This window comes from Siniperca chuatsi, linkage group LG4 (assembly GCF_020085105.1).
Source record: "Siniperca chuatsi isolate FFG_IHB_CAS linkage group LG4, ASM2008510v1, whole genome shotgun sequence".
Lineage (NCBI taxonomy): Eukaryota > Metazoa > Chordata > Actinopteri > Centrarchiformes > Sinipercidae > Siniperca > Siniperca chuatsi.
The window spans coordinates 29,587,729-29,613,110 of record NC_058045.1 but is presented as its reverse complement, the minus strand read 5'-3'; the positions used below and the strand labels follow the sequence as shown (position 1 = coordinate 29,613,110).

At 40.7% G+C, this 25,382-nt stretch overlaps 2 protein-coding genes across 12 annotated transcripts in view; both read right to left on the bottom strand.

The window, feature by feature from the left end:
- The window catches only part of LOC122874708 (peroxisomal succinyl-coenzyme A thioesterase-like), a 21,136-nt gene extending 12,941 nt beyond the window's left edge, over positions 1-8,195 (bottom strand). Inside the window, exons 1-11 of one of the 8 annotated variants that reach the window (XM_044192947.1) lie at positions 8,058-8,159; positions 7,841-7,888; positions 7,253-7,325; positions 6,634-6,846; positions 6,026-6,125; positions 5,742-5,932; positions 4,410-4,579; positions 2,934-3,053; positions 2,454-2,536; positions 747-840; positions 357-437 (exon numbers count right to left, since the gene is read on the bottom strand). In XM_044192947.1, coding sequence (XP_044048882.1) covers positions 357-437; positions 747-840; positions 2,454-2,536; positions 2,934-3,053; positions 4,410-4,579; positions 5,742-5,932; positions 6,026-6,125; positions 6,634-6,829 — 1,035 coding nt within the window. In that variant the 5' untranslated portion in view covers positions 6,830-6,846; positions 7,253-7,325; positions 7,841-7,888; positions 8,058-8,159. Of the gene's footprint in view, positions 1-356; positions 438-746; positions 841-2,453; positions 2,537-2,933; positions 3,054-4,409; positions 4,580-5,741; positions 5,933-6,025; positions 6,126-6,633; positions 6,847-7,252; positions 7,337-7,840; positions 7,889-8,057 lie in introns of all 8 variants that reach the window. The other 7 variants (XM_044192945.1, XM_044192940.1, XM_044192946.1 and 4 more) reach the window with 7 other exon arrangements.
- Positions 8,196-10,439: 2,244 nt separating this feature from the next.
- On the bottom strand, positions 10,440-24,868 carry LOC122874710 (peroxisomal succinyl-coenzyme A thioesterase-like). 4 transcript variants are annotated; one of them, XM_044192951.1, is made up of 12 exons: positions 24,713-24,814; positions 23,962-24,034; positions 23,232-23,433; positions 22,624-22,723; positions 22,348-22,538; positions 21,887-22,056; positions 19,221-19,340; positions 17,666-17,748; positions 15,046-15,139; positions 11,787-11,867; positions 10,796-10,937; positions 10,440-10,694 (listed from the first exon to the last, which is right to left on the bottom strand). In XM_044192951.1, exons 3-12 carry the CDS (start codon positions 23,425-23,427, stop codon positions 10,558-10,560), a joined length of 1,314 nt encoding a protein of 437 aa, XP_044048886.1. In that variant the 5' UTR covers positions 23,428-23,433; positions 23,962-24,034; positions 24,713-24,814; the 3' UTR covers positions 10,440-10,557. The 4 variants fall into 4 exon arrangements, with proteins under 4 accessions (XP_044048886.1, XP_044048883.1, XP_044048884.1 ...); XM_044192948.1 differs by having other exon boundaries at positions 23,232-23,428; XM_044192949.1 differs by lacking the exon at positions 23,962-24,034 and having other exon boundaries at positions 24,713-24,868.
- Positions 24,869-25,382: the final 514 nt, after the last annotated feature.

Sequence of the window (25,382 nt, the reverse complement as noted above, 5' to 3'; positions counted from 1 at the left end):
TCAGAAAAAATTAAAATTTCAACATTCAATAATCCATGGCAACTCCATCTGCTGAGGAAGATTGTGTGATACAATCAAAAGCTCCAGAACAGCTATGGACCTTGTAGTCAGACTGTTTAGTCAACTACATGCTTTAGTTGGCAAAACAGAAAACACCCCCACCCAACATCCCCACTTTTATCTATTCCTACTTAAATCTCCTTTTTTCTTGCTGTATGTCAGTAATGATTCTGTTTTCTCTCAGTGATCACTTAAATTTCATCTTAACATCTGTCATCCTGCTTTCTACAATGACTTCAAACCTCTAGACTATGATGGTTTATTCACACAGGATGTTGTCTTGTCAGTAAACTCACGTCCATTGCAGACTTGTAGACAGGCCAGTTCTGATCGTCCTCACCTATAACCAGTAACAGAGGACACTGGAGTCGTCCCATCTGCTCAGAGACAAACAGCAGCAAAGTTTCACATTTCTTTACCTGCTGCAGCTTCATTTTTCTGTGGATTTTTGAGACATTCCTCATGGTGAATTTATCCACAAAGACTTTGTTAATAAATTCACCTTTTAATTTGACTGACATGCATTTGAGCAAAAACAAAATTGACTTTACTTGTGCAATCCTGGTATTTATGAGGGGTGTTATGACACATACAAGGATTAAAAAATAAATTAATTAATAAAAAAAAACCAAAACATATCACTTTTCTTTTCATTTTGAATAAAATGAATCATCGGTTGCACTTACATCCACTTTGAATGCCGGATCGGTGGGGATGGGCAGCAGAATATCACGGCAGATCGCCTCGTTCTCCTCGTTGAAGCGAACACTTGCAGAGTGTCTGAATTGACAGAAACCAAAGTCAATGTTTGATCCAGGATCGCCTAGTCAAATGGTCAAATTAGCTCATTAGGGGGTTTTCTAGGGTTCACTGCTCCATCCAAGGGGACATATACAATGCTGTGAAAACTGTGCACCCACTGAGTGCTAAAAATAATATTGAACTATGAGAACTGATATTAAACATATTGTATTAGACAACTAGTTTCATTTCCATGTTGTGACCTGTTCCACTGACAAATATTTTACTAAGTATTTTACTTGAAGTCAACTTCAAAGACTTCAACTTGAAAATTCAACTGTATGGTATCTGTAATAACAGCTCAATTTACCGCAGCTCACATTTTACAGCTACATTACTGTGATCATTACATGCAAAAGTGGAATTATATATAGTTGTGACTGCTATGTAGTGGCCTTATTGTAATGAGGAACTATTAGTAAGTGACATCTGACAATTAAAGCTTTTGACTATGGCGGGTAATTTTGGTCATAATTCTAATTAAAATTTCAAATACAAATTCAAATAGATAAAATTCAAATTTTAAAAAATTATTCCTAGTAGTGCCACAAAATAATCAGGCCATAATTAATCTTAAAAAGAAAAAGTAAAGTGAAAAAGCAAATTTAAAATGTAATATGATCATTTGAGAATGTAGAATGACAATGAAAAAAGTGAAATTTTAAATACAAAATTGAAAGCTTAAATTGGCAAAATAAATTTGAAAATGGAAATAAGAAAAGGTAAACATCAAATATGAAACTCAAAAGGGGAAATGGAAACGCTTAAATGGAAATGCTTAAATTAAAAGCTTAAATAGAAAAACAAAATGATGTTGTTTTTACATTTGCACTTTTCCATTTGACATTTTAAATTTCATATTTTCCATTAGGCATTTGCCATTTCAGTTAACATTTGGCTTTTTAAGCTGTATGTAAATGAGGAGGTGTGGCCCAAAGGCTGGAGGGAGGGTTTGAAAGGGCTGGGGCTCCTTATGGACCGCAGGGGGAGCTCTGCCTGCTAAAGGGCACACTGCAATGAAAATGGAGAAAACAGATCAAGTAGAGTGAGCAGGGTCGAGGGAGGACTATTATTTATAAAGCAATGCCATCATCTTGATGAAAGTGTTCTAACATTTCTGTCCATGTGGCCTCACACACAAAGTCACCAGTGAAAGGAGCGTTAACAACTCCACCGCAATTCCCTGTCGGTCTGATGGCGAGAACGCAGCGGACAGTGCAGCAGGTAAGAGGCTAACATTAGTGACTAGCTATATTAGCTGTTGCTGGCATGCATGACTAATGTTACGTTGATACCATGGCCACTTGCAAACAATAAACAGGCAGTGTCAAGTCACAGAGGGAGCAATATGCTCTGAGAAAAAAATCGTCATCCTGCACTACTGTCATAAGGGTCTGCCAGGAGATGCTGGCTAACAGTAAAGACCAGATGATTGACTTAACCGGCTTAAGCAGACAGACATCTCATGGATATGGATTAACGTTAACAAACGTTACAGCACATATCTACACAAAAATGTCTCGGCTAGTTCAGTGTTACTTGCCTAAGGTTGACAAATAATTGACAAATTAACTGACAACTGAACAACTCACTTTTTATAGTAGGCTATCATGTCTGCCACAGATCCATCCGCCGGCTGCACATGAGTCCCGCTAATACACACCGCACACCTGAGCTGAGAGACCACACACGCACACACTTGCAATATACAGATATTAATGCAGAATCAGCTGAAAATCAGCATAAAAACAACACAAAATGAAATAAGCTTAAAGCTTCTTTGGCAGCTAAAAAACTGTGCAGAAATACTGCTGAAAACATGCAGGAATTGTGTATCAGTTATAAGTCAGTGTATCAGTTATAAGTCAGAAACAAAAGGCAACGAAAGTCACATATTAAAGGAGGTCTTCACCACTCACAAGCTCATAAAGTTTGGCTAACAGTTTGACCTGATGTAGATTTAGAACAACTTCTAACCTCGATTAAAACCTAAAAAAACCTTCATGAAACAAACTGAGCTACTTCAAGCTATGTTCAGATAATGACAAGTGTTTCAGTTGTATATTCCTTACCTTTACAACTAGGGAGCAAACAGCCATTTTGAGGGTGATACTGGCACCAAGGGAGAGACCCAACATGGCGATTCTGCTGCCAAGGACCTGAGGATGCTGCTCCAGGACTCTATAGGCCGTCTGCAGCAGGCAGACATCGGAAAACTACATTACATGGTGCTTTGGTGACCTATGGGTTAAGGCCATGGACTGTATAAAAGAAGTGGACGTAGCCACCCACTGGTTTGTGGACTACTGTTCTGAAGCCTCAAGTTTGACATTTTGGTCGTTGCCATCTTGTTTTTTTGAAGTCAGAAGTGACCTTTATTGGACAAGAGGGTGGAGCTGGTGAGAAACGAGGGAAACGCTAAGTTCTCAGCTAACGCTAGTGCTAGCTAGCTTGGTTAGCAAGGTAAATGGACAGTACTGCTCATCATTTCAAAGAAAGTAACTCATTCTCACACACACGCTTTGGGGTTCAGTGTCTTGCCCAAGGACACTTCGACATGTGGGCTGAGGAAGCCAGGATTGAACCGCCGACCTTCTGATTGGTGGACGACCCGCTCTACCACAAAGCCACAAACGCCGATGGAGTAGCATCCGTAATTCACGTTAACTGTGATATTAATTGGGATGCTAATTTTGGCTAGCAAAATCTGTACTTACAAAAAAAAACTGCTGACTCTTTGGAGTGTCTTTTTGTTCAACTGAACAGTGAACAAGAAATTTTTAGGCAACCACAATGTTACAGTTAACTTTCATGAACTGAAAACACTATAAAAGGGTCAAAGTTCTAAGATGAAAACACGGACAACACCCAAAAACAAGTTCACGGCTATCCTGATTGACAGGTTGCTATGGTAGCGACTGTCAATCAGCTTGATTTTCGACCCGAGAGAGAGAGACCAGACGAGATAGTGTGTTGTTGTATTTTAATTTATTTGTAATAATTTTGAGTTTGAACTGTTTGGACAAAAGAAGAATTGTGAAGTTGTCAAGTAAATTTTATTTACCCAATATCACAAATTTGCCTCAAGGGGCCTTACAATATGTGCAGCATTCGACACCCTGTGTCCTTAGACCCTTGATTTGGATGAGGAGAAACTCCCAGAGAATTACCCAGAGCCCAAAGTGACCCCGTCACAATGCTTTGTATTGTCCAACCAATAGTCCAAACCTAGGAATTATTACAAATAATAAATTAAAAAGAAAAGCAGCAAATCCTCACATTTGTGAAGCTGAAATCATGAAATGTTTTTGCATGAAAAATGACTTCGATCACCAAACTAGTTGGCAATTCATTTTCTGTCAATTAACTAACTGTTTCAGCTGTACTTGTATAAACTGTTGAGTAGTTTACTTTATAACAAAAGATCATATGTTAAAAGCTCTTCTTAGTGGAGTAGAAGTAGAAAGTAGCATGAAAAGAAAAGACTCAAATAAAGTACATCAATATATCTTAGAATATGTTGCTTTTGGGATGCTAATTGGGTTTACCTCAAAGTAATCTTTGCCCACCATCTTCCCTGTTTCCTGGGTGATTTTAGGATTCAGGTAGTCAAGGGCCAGGGAGGCAAAGCCATGGAAGGCCAGCAGTGCAGCGCGGTATTCCATCAACATCCCTCTACCCCCCCACAGGTCCAGGAGGCCGGGGAAAGGTCCAGGCCCTTAAGAGTAATTAAAATACCAAAAACATTCAGTTTACATTCTAAAATATATATGTGCTCTGCCCTCTAACCTCCAGGGCATATCAGGCGGGCATAGCGAATTTCTTCGCAGCTGTTGGCGGAGTGGTGAGAGACAGGGTCATCAAATCCCAGTACCTGCTCATTAACATCGGTACAGTGCTTTATACATCAGAATCAGAATCATCTACCGGTTTAGCTGTTTTCAGTGGGAGGCTTTGGCATTGAGGTAGAGGTAGGTAGGTAGGTAGGTAGGTAGAGGGTCCAAGGGAAAAGCTACCCAAATTCAACGTGGATACATTTATTTTAGTCAGTTGGTCGGTCCACCACTTTGGTTCAGATTGAAATATTGCAACAACTACTGAATGGATTGCCATGAAATTTGGTTCACACATCCATGGTACTCAGAGGATGAATCCTAATGACTTTGGTGATCCTATGACTTTTCCTCTAGCACCACCAGCAGGTCATTACTTTGGCTTTTAGTTAAATTTAAATATCTTGACAACTACTAGATGGATTGCCCTGAAATTTGGTACAGTCATTCTTGTTCCCCTCAGGATGAATTGTAACTAATTCGGTGATCCTCTGACTTTTCATCTTGTGCCTTCATCAGGTCAGACATATTCACAGAAGTGGAGTTGAATTAAGGTAAATTCTATTTACATTGATAATGTGTTTGTAGAACTGTTGGAGTACATTTAGCTAGAAATGTTTTCAATGTTTCTTGTCAACATTTTTCATTTAGTTATTCCAACAGTAGCAGCCCATCAGTACCCGTCAGTTTGATAGGCAGGGTTTTGATGTACTTTTTGTCACTGATGTGTTTAGGACTTACAGCAACTACACCCACTCGATTAAAGTTAAGGAAGATGGTGGTCATGGCTAAATAATGAAGATGGTAACGGTGACGACTTTTATGGGATGAGACGTGGACCTGTGACTTCAGTGCTAAGGGAAATGTTTATACACCCATTCACCACTCTGACCTCCACACCCTGACTCTACACTGACCTACTATGAACCTCTCACTAAGAGGTGTCTTATGAAGGGGATTTGTAAGGGACTGGGTTTTAAACAGAGAGTCTGTAGACCTGAACTCCACCCACAGGACACCTCCCTCCAGACTCTCCTCTGGTCCTACCTGAGGGCAAGAAGAGAGTTGCAGTGAGTCCGCCCTCTGTGATTGGGATCCTGCGGACACCGGGAGCCATGTACCAGCGCTCCACCACCACACTGGCCAGCGGCACCTGATCCAGAAAGCCCTCAGTCTGGTGACCCTGGTACACCGAGATCGTGACCTCCATGGGAGTCAGGACATTAACCTTCCTCAGCCTGAGGGATGATGGGAAAGAGTCGACTCTGATAATGATAAGTGATTCGGTATTGATTGGTATCATCTGAACAGCTCTGTCCTTGTTGGCCTACCTGAGCCCAGGTTTGCTGCCTGGAACTGGTCCAAGGCTCCACAGTAGACCCATCGGTTCAACCCCAGAATATGTCCCACCCAGACTGGGGTCCTCTGAAACTGTAAAGTGACAGGGCATAAACAACTATTTAATTTTTCTAAATTTTAACTTGACATGACAGGTTTTAATCTATATTGCTTTTATCGAGGTTGCTGAACATTTTAAATTTCAAAATGGAACATCTTTCTCCAAACTTCCAGTTTTTGCTGCCAATGAATGTGATGATTTGGGTTACATTTATAGCTGGACATTATTTTGAATAACAGCTTAAATGACAATAATATCAGCACTGCTACATACATTTTTGAATCCCTGGAAATTTATGAATTGACTTTTTCCATACTTTCGTAGTCTTACAAATACAGGTACTTTTATATTTTATACTACAGTATTTATATCTTAATATTTTTACATTTCAAATTATGAAAACCTGTAAATTACCACAATTACCCCATTTTACAAAACCGGGGACATGTTTCTACAAATGAACTTATCCCGCAAACTTTTCAAAAAGTTTTTCAAATCAATTCTCCTGTTTTTTCCAAGTCTAGGCATTGAACCACGTACCGTTCACAGTCCCGGTGGCGTTGGTAGTGTAGTGAGCGAACGCCTCCCAGGTGTGTCCATCTTCACAATGATGGAGGGCGTGGACTGTCAGCTGGAAACCAGACGGGGCGTTCTGGATCAAGACGGTGAACTTCTCATCCATGAGTCCTCTGGCCGGCTGGACCGACAGCTTCACACAACACTGATTTATGTCCATCCTGAACTGCACACAAACTGACCAGACTCAACTCTGAGAATGACTCCTAAAGACCGTTTGAGTTTGTCTACTTTGCTCTGAATCATCGTCCTTTCTTGTTCATTTAAACACAATTGAGGGTTGCAGAATGCAGATTAGAAGGTAACAAAAAAGTCATGTATCAGGATGAATTCCAAGCTCCTTACCAAACTAACTTGTCAGCAAAAACACATCTTAAGGTTTGGTTAGTTTTAGGCACAAAAATGACTTGGTTATAGTTTAAGGAAAGATCATAGTTTTGGCTTGGCTGCAGACTCTAAGTCCTAATCAAACATAGAAATGCAAGTGCAGAGTGCATCCCTATGAAAAGCCTGTCTACACTTTAACAGAACATTATTTAACAGATAGATATTGTCCTTTTAGAGTAGTATTCATTAGCCATACCTGTTCATGTATAACTGGATCAAGTTGCTCATTACATTATCTTGTTTGCTCACTCTGTTCCTTCCTCCTGTGTCTGTAGATAAACTCAACAATATTGCAACATTTTTCTTTAACATTCTCAGCCACCTTACAATATCAGTGGATATCTATTTTTGAAGACAAACATACCTCAAAACAGCTTGAAAATATCAGTCTTCTTAAAAAGGCCTGAATATTAACTCAAAGTCCCTTAAAGTTCTTTATTTCATGCCCCAGTTTCCCTAAAATGTATTTTAAATTTTAATCAGAAGATACACCCCTTCAGATGCACTGTCTCGTTTTCAAGGGGGTCCTCAGGCACAAAAACATTGAAATTAACAGACATTTAAACAATAAATAGTAATGCTAATAAATTAAACAACATGAATTAACATAGTAACATCAACAGGAATATACACATAAGGGCTCTCCCACAATCCCAAACTACACACACTCTACAGATCCGTCATTTGCACACAGTTAACACAAAATAAACATTATGTCAAAGTACTGAGTCTACCTATAAACTAAAAATGAAGGAAAATACAAAGAAAACAAGGAGTAGCTTACATTCTGTTGCATGTTTAGTTAACAGTTTGTCTCAAGTGCATATATCTTCTTTGCACATACAACACATTTGAGGGAAACAAGCAAAAAAGTCTTGAAGTTATGAAAAGAAGTAGGCCTCAATCTGAGTGACTGGCACATTATTCCAGTCGGATGGTGCTTTACACTTAAAAACACAACTTGCTTATTTATTCCTAAAAATACATATTTAAACACTTACTGTACAAGCAGACCGAGAAGAGATGCAGACCTCACAGTGGTCTTCTGTCTGTCAGTTGGTTCGTTGTGAATAAAACACTGATCCACAGCTGAATTTTATTCAACTTCAACCTCTCCGTGTGGAGCTTCAGTCTCCTCCCACAGCAACACCACTCTGTCTGGACACAAGATGGAGCCATCGAATCACCGAAACTCCAGCTGCTATCTGATGTAGTTAACTCCAATGTTTTTTGGGGGGAGTTTTAGGGGGAGAGTTGTAGTTGTATAGAAAGTTGTATAGATAGATGTATAGAAGTGGTATACATCATCTGAAAGCTGGGAACCTGAAGATTAATTTAAGATGGAGCTTTGCCCTGTGTGTCAAGTTCTAGTCATAAATCTGTAATAAACATTGTGTTTTGGTTAGACACCTATTCAGATTTGGAACATTTAGAGTGTATAAGGGCTTAGAACATTATGATGGAAGTTTGTGTATATACACACACACAATTTTATTCATATAGCGGCAATTCATAATTTGGTAGTGGTGGTGCAGGCCAAAGGTCACTGGAGACCAGCCGCGCAGGCAGAAGGTCACTGGAGGCCAGCAGTGTGGCTGGAGAACAAGATCAGGGATTGGCGACAGGGCAGCAGGACAGTAAGCCGTGAGAGGGCAGCTGGACGGCAGGACATGGCGGGTGCAATCCAGCAGCGGCAGGGGTGTGCCGTAGGTTCAGGGGATTGTTGCGGCCCAGCAGGAGACAGGGGTGTGCTGCAGCACAGAGAGTTCAAGGGGGTTCTTGCGGCCCAACAGGGAGTTCAGACCGCTGCGGCACAGGAACTGGTTTCGGCCAGGCTGCCAACTGGGGACCACGCAGAACTGCTGATGGCTCTGGGAGGCTAAGGCTTTGGGACGCTGGGTAGCAATGAAGACAAGCAGCGGTGAGGAACGACATTGGCGGGAGCCATGCATCATTCTAGGGGGGCTCCCAGAAGGTGCCAAGACAGGAACGGGCTGAGGTGCAAGCTGGTCAGCAGGCTGAGACGCAGACTGGAGGTTAGCACGCAGAAGGTAGGCATGCAGGGATATCTGCTAGGAACTTGCAGGCTGGGGTGCAGGCTGGTTGCTAGCAGACTGGAGTGAAGGCTGGAGGCTTTGCTTGAGGGTGGAAATCACTGATAAATTTGTAACTACAGCCGGCATGACCAATAGCCTGGGCCTTGATAAAATTGCTTTCTCCATTAAAGAATAGGCAACCAGCCTGTTTTCAATGTCTGTAAAGCCTGCTATGGACAAGTGCAGTCTCTCCAAAACAGAATTTACCTCCTGGAGCTCCTCGGAGAGGGAACCAAAGTCCGCTGAGTCCATTTTAATGATCGGTTTGTACTGTTGTGTGGGTGTCACGCAAGGAAGCAGGGGAGGACCTAAATGCAGAATTAGAGGCAGAGCAGATGCAGTTCATTAATTTATTACAAAGGAAAGGCTTACACGGATAGTCAGGTAGGCAGAGGTCCAAATCAGGAAGGCAGTCCAAGACAAGACGGTGTAGTCCCTCATTCGTCCAGGAGTGTTCTATCGTAGAAAAGGTTTCAGTCGTAGTCATCTGGACACTGTTTTCAGAATCAAGACGTTTCGGCTCCCATCCGGAAGTCATTCTCAATTGTGAAAGGAAGTCATTTTTGTGAAAAAAAGAGAACCCCTCTTTGAACAGAAATGGTGGTCTGAGATTCAATCTGCCCAAAGTTAACAGATACTCAGGTAGATTCCTTCCTGAGGGCAGGGCTTATGTAACACAGAGTAGCTTAAATTTCTAGTTCCCGTCCCATTTTTTCACAATTGAGAATGACTTCCGGATGGGAGCCGAAACATCTTGATTCTGAAAACAGTGTCTAGATGACTACGACTGAAACCTTTTCCACGATAGTCCAAGACAAGCAAACAAATCCGACAAGTAGCAGGCAAGGTACCAAATCCAAAAATCCATGCAAGGTCGAAAGGGAACAGACGTAAAGGCCAAGATGACCAAAAAGGGAAACCACATGCAAATGACGAACTGACACTAAGCAAAGGAAAAACTTGGACTAAATACACTTAGGTAGGGGAGACAATGAGACACAGGTGAAATTAATTAGGGCAGGGCAAACAATCAAAACTGGAGGGAAAAGCAAACAAAGACAAGAAGTAACACAACAAGACACACGAGGAGAGGAGAACACTTCAAAATAAAACAGGAAACAGGACAAAATCCCCAAACTATGACGACCGCAGCGGCCTGCATTAGAATCCAACCTGTGGACCTTTAGTGCATGTCATCCTCCCTCTCTCTCCCACAGATCCTGTCTCTCTTTAGCTCTTTCTATCAAATAAAAGCAAAAAGGCCAAAAAAATTCACCTTAGGAGTCGTAGTTTTCATTTTCTTTTTTATAACCTTATTCAAATAGTTACATTTGTATGCATACGTGTATTCACAGTATGTGTGAATATGTCCATCCAAGTATATAATCATTAGCCGTCGCCTTGGTTACAGGTGGAAAAATGAAGCTGCACCAGGGTTTGTGCCGCCATACAGATTCTCCCTCAGAAAGACCAGCGTCTTCCTCCAGGCGTCTTCCTGAGCACGAGAATGTGCCGCTGTCTCTCCTCCCCACAGAGCCATAACTGCAAAGACAACAGGAAACTGAAACGTCAAAAGCCTAAAGTCCTGATTTTGGAGAGTTTCTGTTACTGTCTACAACTTCCCAGTCTGAAGTTGAACCTACATGTCTGATGTGTGTCGACTGTTTTGAAGGTGCTGGCTCGGGCGTGCGGGGTGTACGGAGGTTCAATCAAGTGGCCGGCGTTCGGGTACGACAAGACAGTCAGCAGGTGGCTATTCCCCGCCCGCTCCATCATCTCCCTGATCTGGAAAATAGGAAGAAAAAGACCTAATCTCTCTATTTGTCAGATGGTTTCATAATGTATATATTTATGTTTCTAATACTGTTTTTACTGCTGTCATCTCTGATCAGTATGGAATCTTTGCAGAACAGGCACTAAATTTCAAGACCAAAAGACCTAAATTACTGTGAGATTTTAAAAGACATCTTCGGAATTATGGAAATAAATTTAAACCTGTCTTTAATCTGGAAAACATCCTTTGAGAACTGATTTAGTTTGACAGCCAGAAGCCAGAAAAGTCAGAGGACTATGGGAAATGACAATCTGACTCGTAACCTCTCGAAACTCCAGAAGCTCATGAGCTAACTAATTAACTAAATGTTGTTGTAGATTGAAAATGAAGTAAGACGCCAGTGAAATAACACTTTTTTTGTAAGATCTTGAGAAAATCTATTAACGTCTTCTTTAACATTGAATTTTCTGTATGATTTGTTTTTCTTTAAGGTGGTGATTATTGTTAAACATTATTAAGGTTATATGATGTTTGTATATAATACACCACTTTCAATAAAAGTGTGAAACTACGAAAATAAAAATAATGAAATGGCTGAGTTTTAATAAGATAGTAAATTGTTTCACACAGTGTTGGTTCATTTACATATAGTGCTCTATTTATTCATATGATTAACTTATTTCTAGTGTCTAATCTTTTAATTTAATATTGGCCATTTTGGAATTCCATATAACCCAGTAGCTGTTCAGTTTCCTCTCAGCGATTAGAAAAGTTTAATCCAACTTTTGTCGTCCTGCGACTTCAAACCTCTGGACCAAGCTTGTTATTCACAATGGATGTTGTCATGTCAGTAAACTCACGTCCTGTGCAGACTCGTAGGCAGGCCAGTTCTGATCGTCCTCACCTACAACCAGCAACAGAGGACACTGGAGTCGTCCCACCTGCTCAGAGACAAACAGCAGCAGCATTTCAGTTTTGTCACCGGCTGCAGCTTCCAATATTTATGTATCACCTGACATCACATGGAATAATTGATCGGTGACATTACTCAAAGCTAGAGAGACAAATTTATCCACAAATACCGTAAATTCTTTAAGTATCTCAACTGCAGAGGGTGTCAGGCCCTTTATTTGAAGCAGGCTTATATTAGTATATTTGGTCATATTTTAGTATGAAGCCTCCTTGTTTTCTGATCTGCACCTGTTTGCCCTGTTAAATTTTTGTTACTGCATTGTGCTTATAATACAAACTCAACACTTCATAAAGTTTTATAACTAGGTTCAGGAACAAAGACCATGCCTCAAACACATCCCATTTCTGCACAAAAATATTTAAGCACACTTTATCTGTTCCCTCCCCCTTTGACTCAGTTTTCACATGACCTGTGACAGACTAGCACAGAAATGCTTACCAAACCATGGACCAGGAGCTTCTTCTCAACCCTTCAGATAGCGATCTGTTTAAAGAAGATCAGCAAACTCCTGAAATCTCTGCATCCTCTCCATCTCCTAATATCCAACCTTGTCAGCAACCTCGGTTGCACTCAGCAATCCATATTCACTGCTGGCGCTCTACGCTTTCATCCTCCAACAACTTCAACGTTGTGTGGCCTTCGCCTCCCAGCAGCTCCAGGGGAATATCCTGTCTTCGGCATTTGAGGGATGTCGCCCCTTCCAGACTCCCCTCTCCGATCGAGATCTAGGCACTCGAACAACAGACAAAGCCACCGAGACCGTAATTCACCCCGCCAACACTCTGACCATCCCACAGCTTCAAACTTTTCCAAGTGTACAGTGCTCGCCTGAAGCAGGCACTCAGTCATCAAAACATCCCTTTCCACTACTCCAACAACAAAGCAAAACTTTTCCAACTGTTCACAGACTCTCAGCAAAACGCCGCTCTCCCTCTCCGAGCTTCCAGAGCACTTCCAGGTTCCCAGCATCGCGTCCACTGCAACGCTGATGACATCACAGCGCGTCCCATGGTCAAAGAAGCCCAGCCTTCCACATTAGCCCTCCCAGAGGGCCAGGTCGTATCAAACCCTGTACAAGCTCTCTCTGAACTCTGTTTCAGAGTTATCTCATTCCTCCACTATTTTCTGTCAGGCTTCACAAACAACCTGAGCATACGCATCCCTCCATCCAAGCATCCTTTTCCTTGCTTCTACCTTTCCTATTCAATTTCCTTTGGCTACATCAGCTCCTCCCACCTTGATACCAGCCATCGCAGCCGCACAGACCGCACCCATGAGAGGGTTCCATAGTGGTGCCATTGTTTTTCCTACTGTTTCTTTTTCACTTCAGCCACTGCATTACCTCTGGTGAGACCAATCGTATCCGCCCAACCATCCCTCGTGTCACCCACGCTGAGGCAACAGATTTATTCATACAGTTTAAAGTTACAGGGACAGTGCACATTAATAGACATTTCTGCAAATGTGTCAGTTTTGCCAATCTGGCTAATTTTCAACTGCAGTCCCTTCCTGCCAGTAACTATGTTGACCTTGCTCAATTGATACATCCATCCACATGTAATCCCCATATCCCCAGGGAACTGCAAACTGCATTCGGTCCCATTGACCTCAAACATTCCCTGCCTCCTGCAAAGAACTCAAGGCAGTTGAATTTGCCTTCACATTCTCCCTGTACTGTGACATTTTTGTTCTGCCTTCCCTGGCCACAGGTCAGAACTGGATGACTGATCCTCAATCTGGCCTTGCGGTTCGGTGGCAATGGATTCTACACTTACCACATTCTCTTTGCATCTCAAGCCGCTGGACGCCTGCAGCAATACAACCAAGAAACATACTGGGGAACACTACATCCTAAGCTGTATTGCTGTGTTTTTGCAGCTCACTCTTCCTTGAATTGCGACCTGTGCGGTGCACCATCCCATCCAGCCACAGCATGCACCCTCACCATCTCTGCTTTGCACCTCATTCTCCAAATAAACAAAGATTGCCCCCTTCATACCCCCACTGTCTATCACCCCCAAACCAGCTAACACCCAGCCAACCACCTTGGCCCACTTCCTTAAAGTGTGGATAACAGGGGAAGACCTGTTCTCCACCGGGCAGGAGGATGGTCTTTAATAACATAAACGACATAGGATGCAACGCTTCAAGGCGTTGCTCATGGCTCCACTGTCCCAAGCATCAATAGCCAAATTCCTAGCTCCAGATCCAGATTTCTCTATGCAGCATACAACAATCAATCACGGCATCTCCCTCATCTGCCTTGCAGGCCAAGGAGCCTGGTTGTCCAAGGCAGACATCACCATCACCAGTCCCCCCATCTACCCTGACTACTGGCATCTTTTCGGCGTCTTCTGGAAGGGCGCATACTACTTTACAGTACGTCTCACCTTCGGGTGCAAGAACAGCCCAAAAATATATGAATCTTTATCCGTAGCGCTCTGCTGGATCTTGACAAACAACTACTACTAACTACAAACTCCCATGTGTCATCCATCTCCAAGATGACATGGCACTGTCTCCTCCCCCATCATACAGTCTAAACATTCTGACTTTCATATTTCTCGAACTTGGAGTTCCTCTCTCCTCAACACAGTCCTGGAACTTCTTGGCAGATGCACCAAACACCAACTTCTCTCACTGTTAAGCCACCTCAATACGCCATCCGTATTATCCCTCAAGGTCGATGCTTCTTGTCACCCCTCCTTTCCATAGCCGCCTCTGTTCCATCTCTCCACGACCATGTTACATTGGACGAAGGTACGGCGTCTCCTTTTATGATGACCACATTACCAAGCCAGAAGATATTCAGCTGTTCACAGATGCAGCCCCTTCACAGGGGACAGATGGTTCTCAGCCAAATGGCCGTCCAAATTCTCATCTCTCAATCCTTCATCCACCATCTGCAAAATGTAAAATAAACTAGCCAGTCAAGCTTCCCCCCAAGAGCCTCTGATTGTCTCAGAGACAGGTAAAGTGGCCACACACTTCTGGTTTCTCATCCACTTTCATTAAATCCTACACAGATATGGAATATCCCCCGAGCTACACTAAGGGCATAAACAAAAGACACATGCTTTTGAGACCAAAACCACAAATACAAAACTGAAAAACTGTATAAGGAAATTCTGGCTGGTGGTACTCACGTCCACTTTGAGTGCGGGGTCGGTGGGAATAGGCAGCAGAAGATCTCGCCAGATCACCTGGTTCTCCTCAGTGATGCGAGTCTTCCCAGCGTTCCTAATTGGACAAAAAAAAAAAAAAAGACTGAAAAATTCTTCATCTTCCCTAATTCTGACTGATGATGACTCAACTCAGATTTGAATCAGTCTGAGTCACCAGACTGAGTCTATATATATATACATATATATATATATATATATATATATATATATATATATATACATATATATACATATACATACATACATATATATATATATATATATATATATATATATATATATATATATATATATATATATATATATATATATATATATATATATATATATATATATATATATATATATATATATATATATATATATACATATACATACATATATATATATACATATATACACATATATATACACACACATATATATATACACACACACACACACACACACACACACACATATATATATATATATACACATACATATACACACACATATACATATATATACATATATACATATATATACATATATACATATACATATACATATATACATATATATACACTGTATACACACACACACACACACACACACACACTGTATATAGTGGTAGTGTCTGTGTATGTATGTGTGTGTGTATATATACTGTATGTACACTACCACTCAAAAGTTTGGAGTTACCTGTTATATTGATGTTTTTCTTCTTTACTTCAATAAAATAATGCTATTTTAACATACATTTAAAAAACAGTATAATTATACACCAAGTGTATTATTTGCATTTGAAAGAATAATTAAATGATTAAAACATTCGTTTAGTCAATGTCCCCACAGTGTTGCATGACATGGGAGAATACTATTGTAACCATTTTCCCTCTCTTCGATTTTCTGTTTGTTTTCCAGTCCAGAAAAGCGTAAGTGACCCTAGATAATTTTTTAACCACAGCTGTGGTTGCAATTGGGCTCTAAATATTTTCAGAACCCGTTTTTCTTTGGGCCCTCTGCAGTCTATTCTGTGGTTAGAAACTGTGATTTGTCAGTCCAAAGTATGTTCAGCTGCTATTTCATGATCCAATTCTAACACTCCTAACCCTAGACTAACCTACTATTAGAAGTTTTAAGAATAGCTTTGCTAAAGCAACACGCCTATTAATTCCAGCTTGTTAGAGGCATTATTGTGCACTTGACTGAAACAGGAACCTGTTCCTATTTAAATCTGCACAGATTTTAATGCTAAGCTTCCAATTTCTTTTACCAATGACTGATTTCTTGTATTCTTATTTAACTGTTGCTCAGAAATCTTTGTCTCTTTCTGCCCTATCAGTTGTCAGTCTGGTTGACCCATTGTACAGCATTTTGTTCTTCATGTACAAAACATTACTTTTTTGGCAAACCCTTCGATAACTATTTGTAAAGAGGACTTTCTTCACCATAAAAGCATGAGAGACCATTCAAATATATATACAGTAGTATTCCAGCCATCTGACTGTACCAAATCAAGCTTTTGTGGCAGGCGACTCCAAACTTTTGAGCATTTGCATTTAAATATATATATATATATATATATATATATATGGGGTCATTAAAATCGAAAGGGATCATTCTCGCTACTTCGGGAGATAAAAGAAAGAGAGTGGGCTATGCCATAACATAAGCTTCTCAGTGAATAAGTTCCACCTGTTGACATTTTTTTGGTAGTGTGAAAGCGATAAAAGAGCAGCCTGTGGTAGTTTTGGTATTGTCACTTCCTGGTTTATTTTGGTAGTATTCTTCTTCCCTTGTATGTCTTGTGTTTTTACTTCCTGTCTGTGTTTTCCCTCCAGTTTTGATTGTTGGTCCTCCCTTGATTATTTGCCCCTGTGTCTCGTTGTCTCACCTCCCCTAGGGTATTTAGTCTCGGTCTTTTCTTTGTTCAGTGTTGGATTATTGTTGTACACATGGTGTTGGTCCTTGCCGAGCATTGACTGTGAGTTTATATTGGATTCTTTGTTCTCCCGTGGACCTTGTTTGGATTTTGGATTTTTGGATTTTGCCTGCTCCCCTCTGAACTGTGTTCCCACCTTGGACTCACTCCCCTGCTTTCACCTATGCTAGCAGGCACTTAGCTGCCTTTTGTCTGCTCATTACCTGTCTGCTACTGTTCTGCCCGTATTTGCCTGCATACCACCCCACAATAAACACGGTAGTCATCTGGCTACTTTTCCCTGAGATTGCTTCCTCATCATCTGCTTTTGGGTCCACATACCTCTATACAGCACCCCTTACGACACAGCCATATGGATTAAACAAGTTAGCTAACAGTACCTGGTGGAAAAGTGAAAGTTAGGACAGCTTAACGGCTATCCTAAAGTTAGGAACGTTTAAGATTTTTGTAGGTTAGGACGCTTGTGTAATACACTTTTCCTATATTAAGTTAGCATAGGAACTCTAATTACCATGGTTACCAAACAGTTAAGATAGGATCTGCAAGTTAGAAAGTTTCTGTAATACAGCCCCAGGACATTTAATGGCAATCTGACCAGTAGTATCTGAGTTGTTAAACAAAAATCATAAAGTAACTGACGGCAGATCAACTTACTCATGAAAGAAATTAAACATTTGTTCCAGAGTTCCGTCTGTCGGCTGCACATGACTCCCACTAATACACACCGCACACCTGAGCTGGGAGACCACACACACACACTTAAAATATACAGAGATTTACACAGGATCACCTGAGACACAAACCAGATCAGAATTAATTGTTAATGGACAAGTAAGTTCCAATAAGTGCAGGAAAACTACACAGAATGACAAAGTAGTAATGTATAAAAAAAAATTTTATGGGGAAACACATAGCATTGGAGCATTGATATAGACATATATAGACAATCAAGTTCAATAATCATTCAGGTTGTGTTGCTAAATGAAAGCACCGGCCTGCTTGCACTGCACCTTTTGTATGAAAAAGCTTCTCCCGTGCAATGGCACTCCTAATTGTGTATACATGCTGGAGCACACAGGACACGCACTGCTTCCCTGTGTTCCTAGTGCATGAATGAGCTCACTCTTTGATCGCAAGTAATACGTTTCCTGATTAATACATATAGTGTTGTAACAAAGCCCTTTATTTTTATATATTTTAGAACATACTATAGATTACAATAAATGTCTACAGTTGATGGACATACATGAGAGTTGAGAGAAGAAAATGCGCATGCTCTCTGTACACACGCAATACCAACTGCTGTGGGCTTTGATGTGTTTTACCAAAGGTCGGAGGGTGCTCGCTTATTGCAGAGTTATGATGTGTTCCATTTTAATCAAAGAAACATTGAATTTATGATCCAGAAACAACACACGAAAGTTTGTATTTCGTTAAACAGATCCTGGGAAGTTTTGTGATAAACTCTTTCTGTCTAATTAAAAGACAGAAAAGACGCTATTCCCAGGTGTCATAGCTCTCTGCCCGGATCCTCCTGTTTTAGTTTTTTTCAAAAACAACCATATCCTTTTTCAATATATTCAAGGACAGGTTCAGGTAATCATGTTTTTGTCTTTAATCAGAAGTTTCCTTGTGTAATGGCGCCCCCGTGCGGATAAAAGCATAATGGCACAATAATTCATAACCAATCAGAGACTGTCAATGATTTTCGTGTTTTGATTATGGACCAATAGGGAACATCCCAATAACCCGCCAGGAGGAGCATGTTTTGAAAATATAAGTGAATACATAACTGAGTCTGTTCATTTTCTTTATGAACCAACTTGGTTTCACGTGTATTTTGTTTTGATATTACAGTAAAATCTATATTGCATTGAACTCTATTCGACTCAAGTGTTTTACTGAAGAAGAGGGAGGGGTGGGAGGGGGGGAGCCACAGGAGGTGGACCGGAGCTCCAACGCAGATAATGAGGGGGTGTAGTGGAATGAGTAGAGGAAAGGAGGGCTAAGGACCGCGGTATGAGTTATCTGGCTGGGCATAATATTTCTGGATGGGCCAGAGTGTAGCAGTCCCCAGACCCTAGGGAGGGGACCAGCCAGCTGTAGAGCTAAAGCTGTCAAGCTTTAGACTGCTTCAACTAACCTTCATTAAAGCTACGTTAAGCTATGTCAAGATGATAAAAGTAACTTTCAGCTATAGTTGTCTTACCTTTATAACTTGGGAGTAAGCAGCCAATTTGAGGGTGACACTGGATCCGAGGGAGAGACCCAACATGGCGATCCTGCTGCCGAGGACCTGAGGATGCTGCTCCAGGACTCTATAGGCCGTCTGCAGCAGGAAAACATGCCAGAAAACAAACTGTTACAGTTGTAACACCGAAGGCCATGCTTTTAACATTTTGTGAAACAGGATGAAAATAAATTATAAGTTTCAGTTTGCATGGATTTTCATGCTTTATATTAACATGCATATTAACCAAGATCGCCCTCACTATTTTAGAGGATAAAGCATTGTACATCTTTCTGCATTTCGTGCAGTCTACATCCTGTGATGGTGACAACTGGTATATTCAGTGTTAGATGTCACAAAACTTCTGACAGCTATACTAACTCAAATCTGAAATCTTTTGAATTGGCCATATATTTCCATAAACCAGCTTTCATCTTGTCTTGGCAGCTGGGCCATCAATGTGAAACAGGCTGCTGTAATCTGGTTTTACAGCATCTTCTAGGTTATTTTGGTCTTTTTTAAATCTTTGATGATTCACACATCTGCCCTGGAAGAGGGATCTCTCCTGTGCTTGTGGTTTTGTTTGTGGAGTTTTTCCTGGTCTGGAATGTTGTACAGATTATAAAGCCCTCTGAGGCAAGTTTGTAATTTGTGATTTTTGACTGTATGAATAAAATTTACTTGACACAGCTGGACAATAGTGGCTCCCTGTGTTTAGAGATATGTCAAAAACCTCTGCTGCCTCCAGCCAATCAAAACTGCTGCTGCCAGGCTGTTAACCTAGTTAACAGTTATGACTCTATTACGCCACTGAGGTTAATTGCTGATTTGAAGATTTTATTGATTAAAAACAAAGCCCTACAGAGTCAAGCTATTTACATTACATTTATACATATTTTATAATTATCTGATATTAGTAAAGTAGAAATGTATTAATAATAAAAATAGTAGTATGAAAATTGATTTTTCATCAGATTCAACAACAAAAACTCAGGCTGTATGGGTCAAATGGAAGTTACGGAGGTAACTATGGTTCTGTGAATTGCTGGATGACAGTCAGTGGCTGTAAACAAAGCGGATATGTCTCCTTGTGCTCCTCACAGGTCGAGATCTGCTTTTAACCAGGACCAAGAGGTACGAGCCTCTTTACATTGGCTCCCTGTTTGTTTTAGGATTGATTTTAAGATCTTATTGATTACTTTTAAGGCTCTTCATGGCTCCAGACTATATTTTAGACCTTTTAATCCCTTATGAACCTTCACGTAGTTTGAGATCTTCGGGCAGGGGTCTGTTCCTGAGTCCAGGATGAAAACTAAGGGGGACAGAGCTTTTGCCATCAGGGCCCCGAGGCTCTGGAACAACTTGCCCAAAGAAATTAGGTTGTCTGAGTCAGGGTCTTCTTTTAAGTCTCTTCTCAAAACGCGTTTTCATCGGAAAGCATTTCCTCTTCTTACCTGAGCTGTACAGCACTTTGTACTTTGTTTTGATAAGTGCTCTATAAAAAAAGTTTATTATTATTATTATTATTATTATCTCTTATAAACAAAGTCTTGTGCGTGATGTGTAGGAAATGTGAGGACTCTCAGATACGTGTTCAACCTCCTTAGGTCTAGTATAGGCCTGAAAGAATTGTTCTTCTTTGGTATCAGAAAATATGATGAGTAAACCCATCGTTCTGTGTGTGTGTGTATACTACTATGATGTCCAAGAGTATGGCTATATCCTGTGACAAAAACTGGGCCTTCACTGGGTCTGTGACTGAGGTCACCCGAGGTGGTGGCAAGCAGCTGCTTTATCTTATGTGATAGTAAAATTTATATTTTGGGGTTTTTACTGTTGGTTGGACAAAACAAGATATTTAAAGATGTCACCTTGGGCTTGAAAAAAAATATGATTTTTCAATAGTTTCTGACATTTTTCAGACCAAACAATTAATCAGTTAATCAACAAAATAATCGGCAGATTAATCGATAAAGAAAATAATTACTAGTTGCAGCCCTAGACTCAGTAGTCTTTTCCTTTTCAGTGACACATATCTAGTAATGAAGAAATACGTAAATTAATATATATTAAAAAAAAATTCTCCTCACCAGTATTCAATTCCTGGCGAAGTGGAGAAACTCTTCACAACATTAACCAACTACACCATTGTGTAGTGAAACTCTGGTGAAACTTTTTTTTACATTAATAAAATATCAAAGAACAGTTGAAAGAACCTGTTTAACAACAAATTTCCCCCCAGGACAAAACCAACTATCTTTATAATAATGTCAGCTAAGCTGACTCATCTCACACCATCTGTCAGAGGAAGAATCTAAATATTGACATCAATCTGTATGAACAAGTCAATGTACACTGAAAGCAGCAGTGGCATTTGCTCAGGGTTAAAAAGAAGGCTCTAAGAGCTAAAACACAGAGTCACAGAGTGTGCCCTCAGGAGCTCATTAAGTAGTTGTTTTTATATTCTTTTATTTGAAGTCCTTGGATCTGAAGATACACATTAAGGTTCAGAAACTGTTGGAACCTTTTGGGTTTTAGCATCACACACCACTGTGCCTCAGAGGATTGGGAAGGGTTGTAAAAAATGTTTTACTTTGCTTCGGCAGAAATATGCAGACTCTTATCTTAAGAGTCATCGCGTTTACCTCAAAGTACTGGTTGTCCACCATCTTCCCGGTTTCTATGGTGATTTTAGGGGTTAGGTAGTCGAGGGTCAGGGAGGCGATGCCATGGGAGGCCAGCAGCGCTGCACGGTACTCCAACAAATACCCTCCACCCCCCCACAGGTCCAGAAGGCCGGGGAAAGGTCCTGATCCTTCAGATCAGTCAAAACACCAAAAACAGTTTATAGTTTACACAACGATGATATTGTATATTTCTGATGCTTCTGCAACTCTGGGTTTACATTGGATGGAAACGTTTTTGAGTGTTTCCTGCCTTCATTTTTTACTTGGTCATTCAACAATAAAGGCTGGTCGCAACTAACGTATGCTGAACTTGGTTAACTTTCATGGTTAATGGTAGTCCATTGGTCATTGTTGCTCAGAATGTCACACCTGAACTCCACCCACAGGACACCTCCCTCCAGACTCTCCTCTGGTCCTACCTGAGGGCAGGAAGAGGGTCGCAGTGAGTCCGCCCTCTGTGATCGGGATCCTGCAGACGCCGGGAGCCATGTACCAGCGCTCTACCACCACACTGGCCAGAGGCACCTGATCCACAAAGCCCTCAGTCTGGTGACCCTGGTACACCGAGATCGTGACCTCCATGGGAGTCTGGACATTAACCTTCCTCAGCCTGAGGGATGATGGGAAAGAGTCGACTCTGATAATGATAAGTGATTCGGTATTGATTGGTATCAGCTCTATCCTTGTTGGCCTACCTGAACCCAGGTTTGCTGCCTGGAACTGGTCCAAGGCTCCACAGTAGACCCATTGGTTCAACCCCAGAATATGTCCCACCCAGACTGGGGTCCTCTGAAACTGTAAAGTGAAAGGGCATATCATTTTTCAAAATTTTAACTTGACATGACATGTTTTAATCTATATTGCTTTTATCGAGGTTGCTGAACATTTTAAAATTTCAAAATGGAACATCTTTCTACAAACTTCCAGTTTTTGCTGCCAATGAATGTGATGATTTGGGTTACATTTATAGCTGGACATTATCTTGAATAACAGCTTAAATGACAATACTATCAGCACTGCTACATATATTTTTGAATCCCTGGAAATTTATGAATTGACTTTTTCCATACTTTCGTAGTCTTACAAATACAGGTACTTTTATATTTTATACTACAGTATTTATATCTTAATATTTTTACAAATTATGAAAACCTGTAAATTACCACAATTACCCCATTTTACAAAACCGGGGACATGTTTCTACAAATGAACTTATCCCGCAAACTTTTCAGTCAAAAGTTTTCAAAAAGTTTTTCAAATCAATTCTCCTGTTTTTTCCAAGTCTAGGCATTGAACCACGTACCGTTCACAGTCCCGGTGGCGTTGGTAGTGTAGTGAGCGAACGCCTCCCAGGTGTGTCCATCTTCACAATGATGGAGGGCATGGACGGTCAGCTGGAAACCAGACGGGGCATTCTGGATCAAGACGGTGAACTTCTCATCCATGAGTCCTCTGGCCGGCTGGACCGACAGCTTCACACAAAACTGCTTTATGTCCATCCTGAACTGCACACAAACACAAACTGACCAGACTCGACTCTGAGAATGACTCCTAAAGACCGAATGAGTTTGTCTACTTTGCTCTGAATTATCGTCCTTTCTTGTTCATTTAAACACAACTGAGGGTTGTAGAACGACCAATACTGCTGGTACCAAAACCAGAGTGTGGCCAAAGGTATGAGCTGTATGCAGATTAGAAGGTAACAAAAAAGTCATGTATCAGGATGAATTCCTAGCTCCTTACCAAACTAACTTGTCAGCAAAAACACATCTTAAGGTTTGGTTAGTTTTAGGCACAAAAATGACTTGGTTATAGTTTAAGGAAAGATCATAGTTTTGGCTAAAATTACTTCCTCGTTGTGGTTAGGGGGGATCTAGTGCAGCCTCACAGATCTGCTAGCCTGGCTGCAGACCTAATCAAACATAGAAATGCAAGTGCAGAGTGCATCCCTATGAGAAGCCTGTCTACACTTTAACAGAACATTATTTAACAGATAGATATTGTCCTTTTAGAGTAGTATTCATTAGCCACACCTGTTCATGTATAACTGGAGCAAGTTGCTCTTTACATTATCTTCTTTGCTCACTCTGTTCCTTCCTCCTGTGTCTGTAGATAAACAATATCAGAGGGTATCTATTTTTGAAGACAAACATACCTCAGCTTGAAAATATATGAGTCTAAAAAGCCCTGAATATTAACTCAAAGTCCCTTAAAGTTCTTTATTTCATGCCCCAGTTTCCCTAAAATGTATTTAAAATTTTAATCAGAAGATACACCCCTTCAGATGCACTCTCTCATTTTCAAGGGGGTCCTCAGGCACAAAAACATTGAAATTAACAGACATTTAAACAAAAAATAAATAGTAATGCTAATAAATTAAACAACATGAATTAACATAGTAACATCAACAGGAATATACACATAAGGGCTCTCCCACAATCCCAAACAACACACACTCTACAGATCCGTCATTTGCACAGTTAACAAGAAATAAACATTATGTCAAAGTACTGAGTCTGTCTATAAACTAAAAATGAAGGAAAATACAAAGAAAACAAGAAGTAGCTTACATTTTGTTGCATGTTTAGTTAACAGTTTGTCTCACGTGCATATATCTTCTTTGCACATACAACACATTTGAGGGAAACAAGCAAAAAAGTCTTGAAGTTATGAAAAGTAGGCCTCGATCTGAGTGACTAGCAGATTATTCCAGTCGGATGGTGCTTTACACTTAAAAACACAACTTGCTTATTTATTCCTAAAAATACGTATTTAAACACTTACTGTACAAGCAGACTGAGAACAGATGCAGACCTCACAGTGGTCTTCTGTCTGTCAGTTGGTTCGTTGTGTATAAAACACTGATCCACAGCTGAATTTTATCCAACGTCAAGTTCAGCCTCTCCCTGTGGAGCTTCAGTCTCCTCCCACAGTAACATCACTCTGTCTGGACACAAGATGGAGCCATCGAATCACCGAAACTCCAGCTGCTATCTGATGCAGTTAACTCCACCAATGTCTTTAGGGGGAGAGTTGTAGTTAGTATAGAAAGTTGTGTAGATAGATGCATCATCTGAAAGCTGGGAACCTGAAGATTAATTTGAGATGGAGACTTGCACTGTGTGTCAAGTTCTTCTAGTCATAAATCTGTAATAAACGTTGTGTTTTGGTTAGACACCTATTCAGATTTGGAACATTTAGAGTTTATAAAGGGCTTAGAACATTATGATGGAAGTTTGTGTGTATACACACACGTGTATACACACACACACACAATTTTATTCATATAGCAGCAATTCATAATTTGGTGGTGGTGGTGGTGCAGGCCAAAGGTCACTGGAGGCCAGCAGTGTGGCTGGAGAACAAGATCAGGGATTGGCGACAGGGCAGCAGGACAGTAAGCCGTGAGAGGGCAGCTGGACGGCAGGACATGGTGGCTGCAATCCGGCAGCGG

What these genes read in the sequence shown, in the direction of transcription:
- LOC122874710 (XM_044192948.1), bottom strand. An exon ending in TGGACAACCAGTACTTTGAG is followed by an intron (nt 19,341 to 21,886) that starts GTAAACGCGATG and finishes TTCCTGCTGCAG; the next exon opens with ACGGCCTATAGAGTCCTGGA. An exon ending in CTTACTCCCAAGTTATAAAG is followed by an intron (nt 17,749 to 19,220) that starts GTAAGACAACTA and finishes GTGGTCTCCCAG; the next exon opens with CTCAGGTGTGCGGTGTGTAT.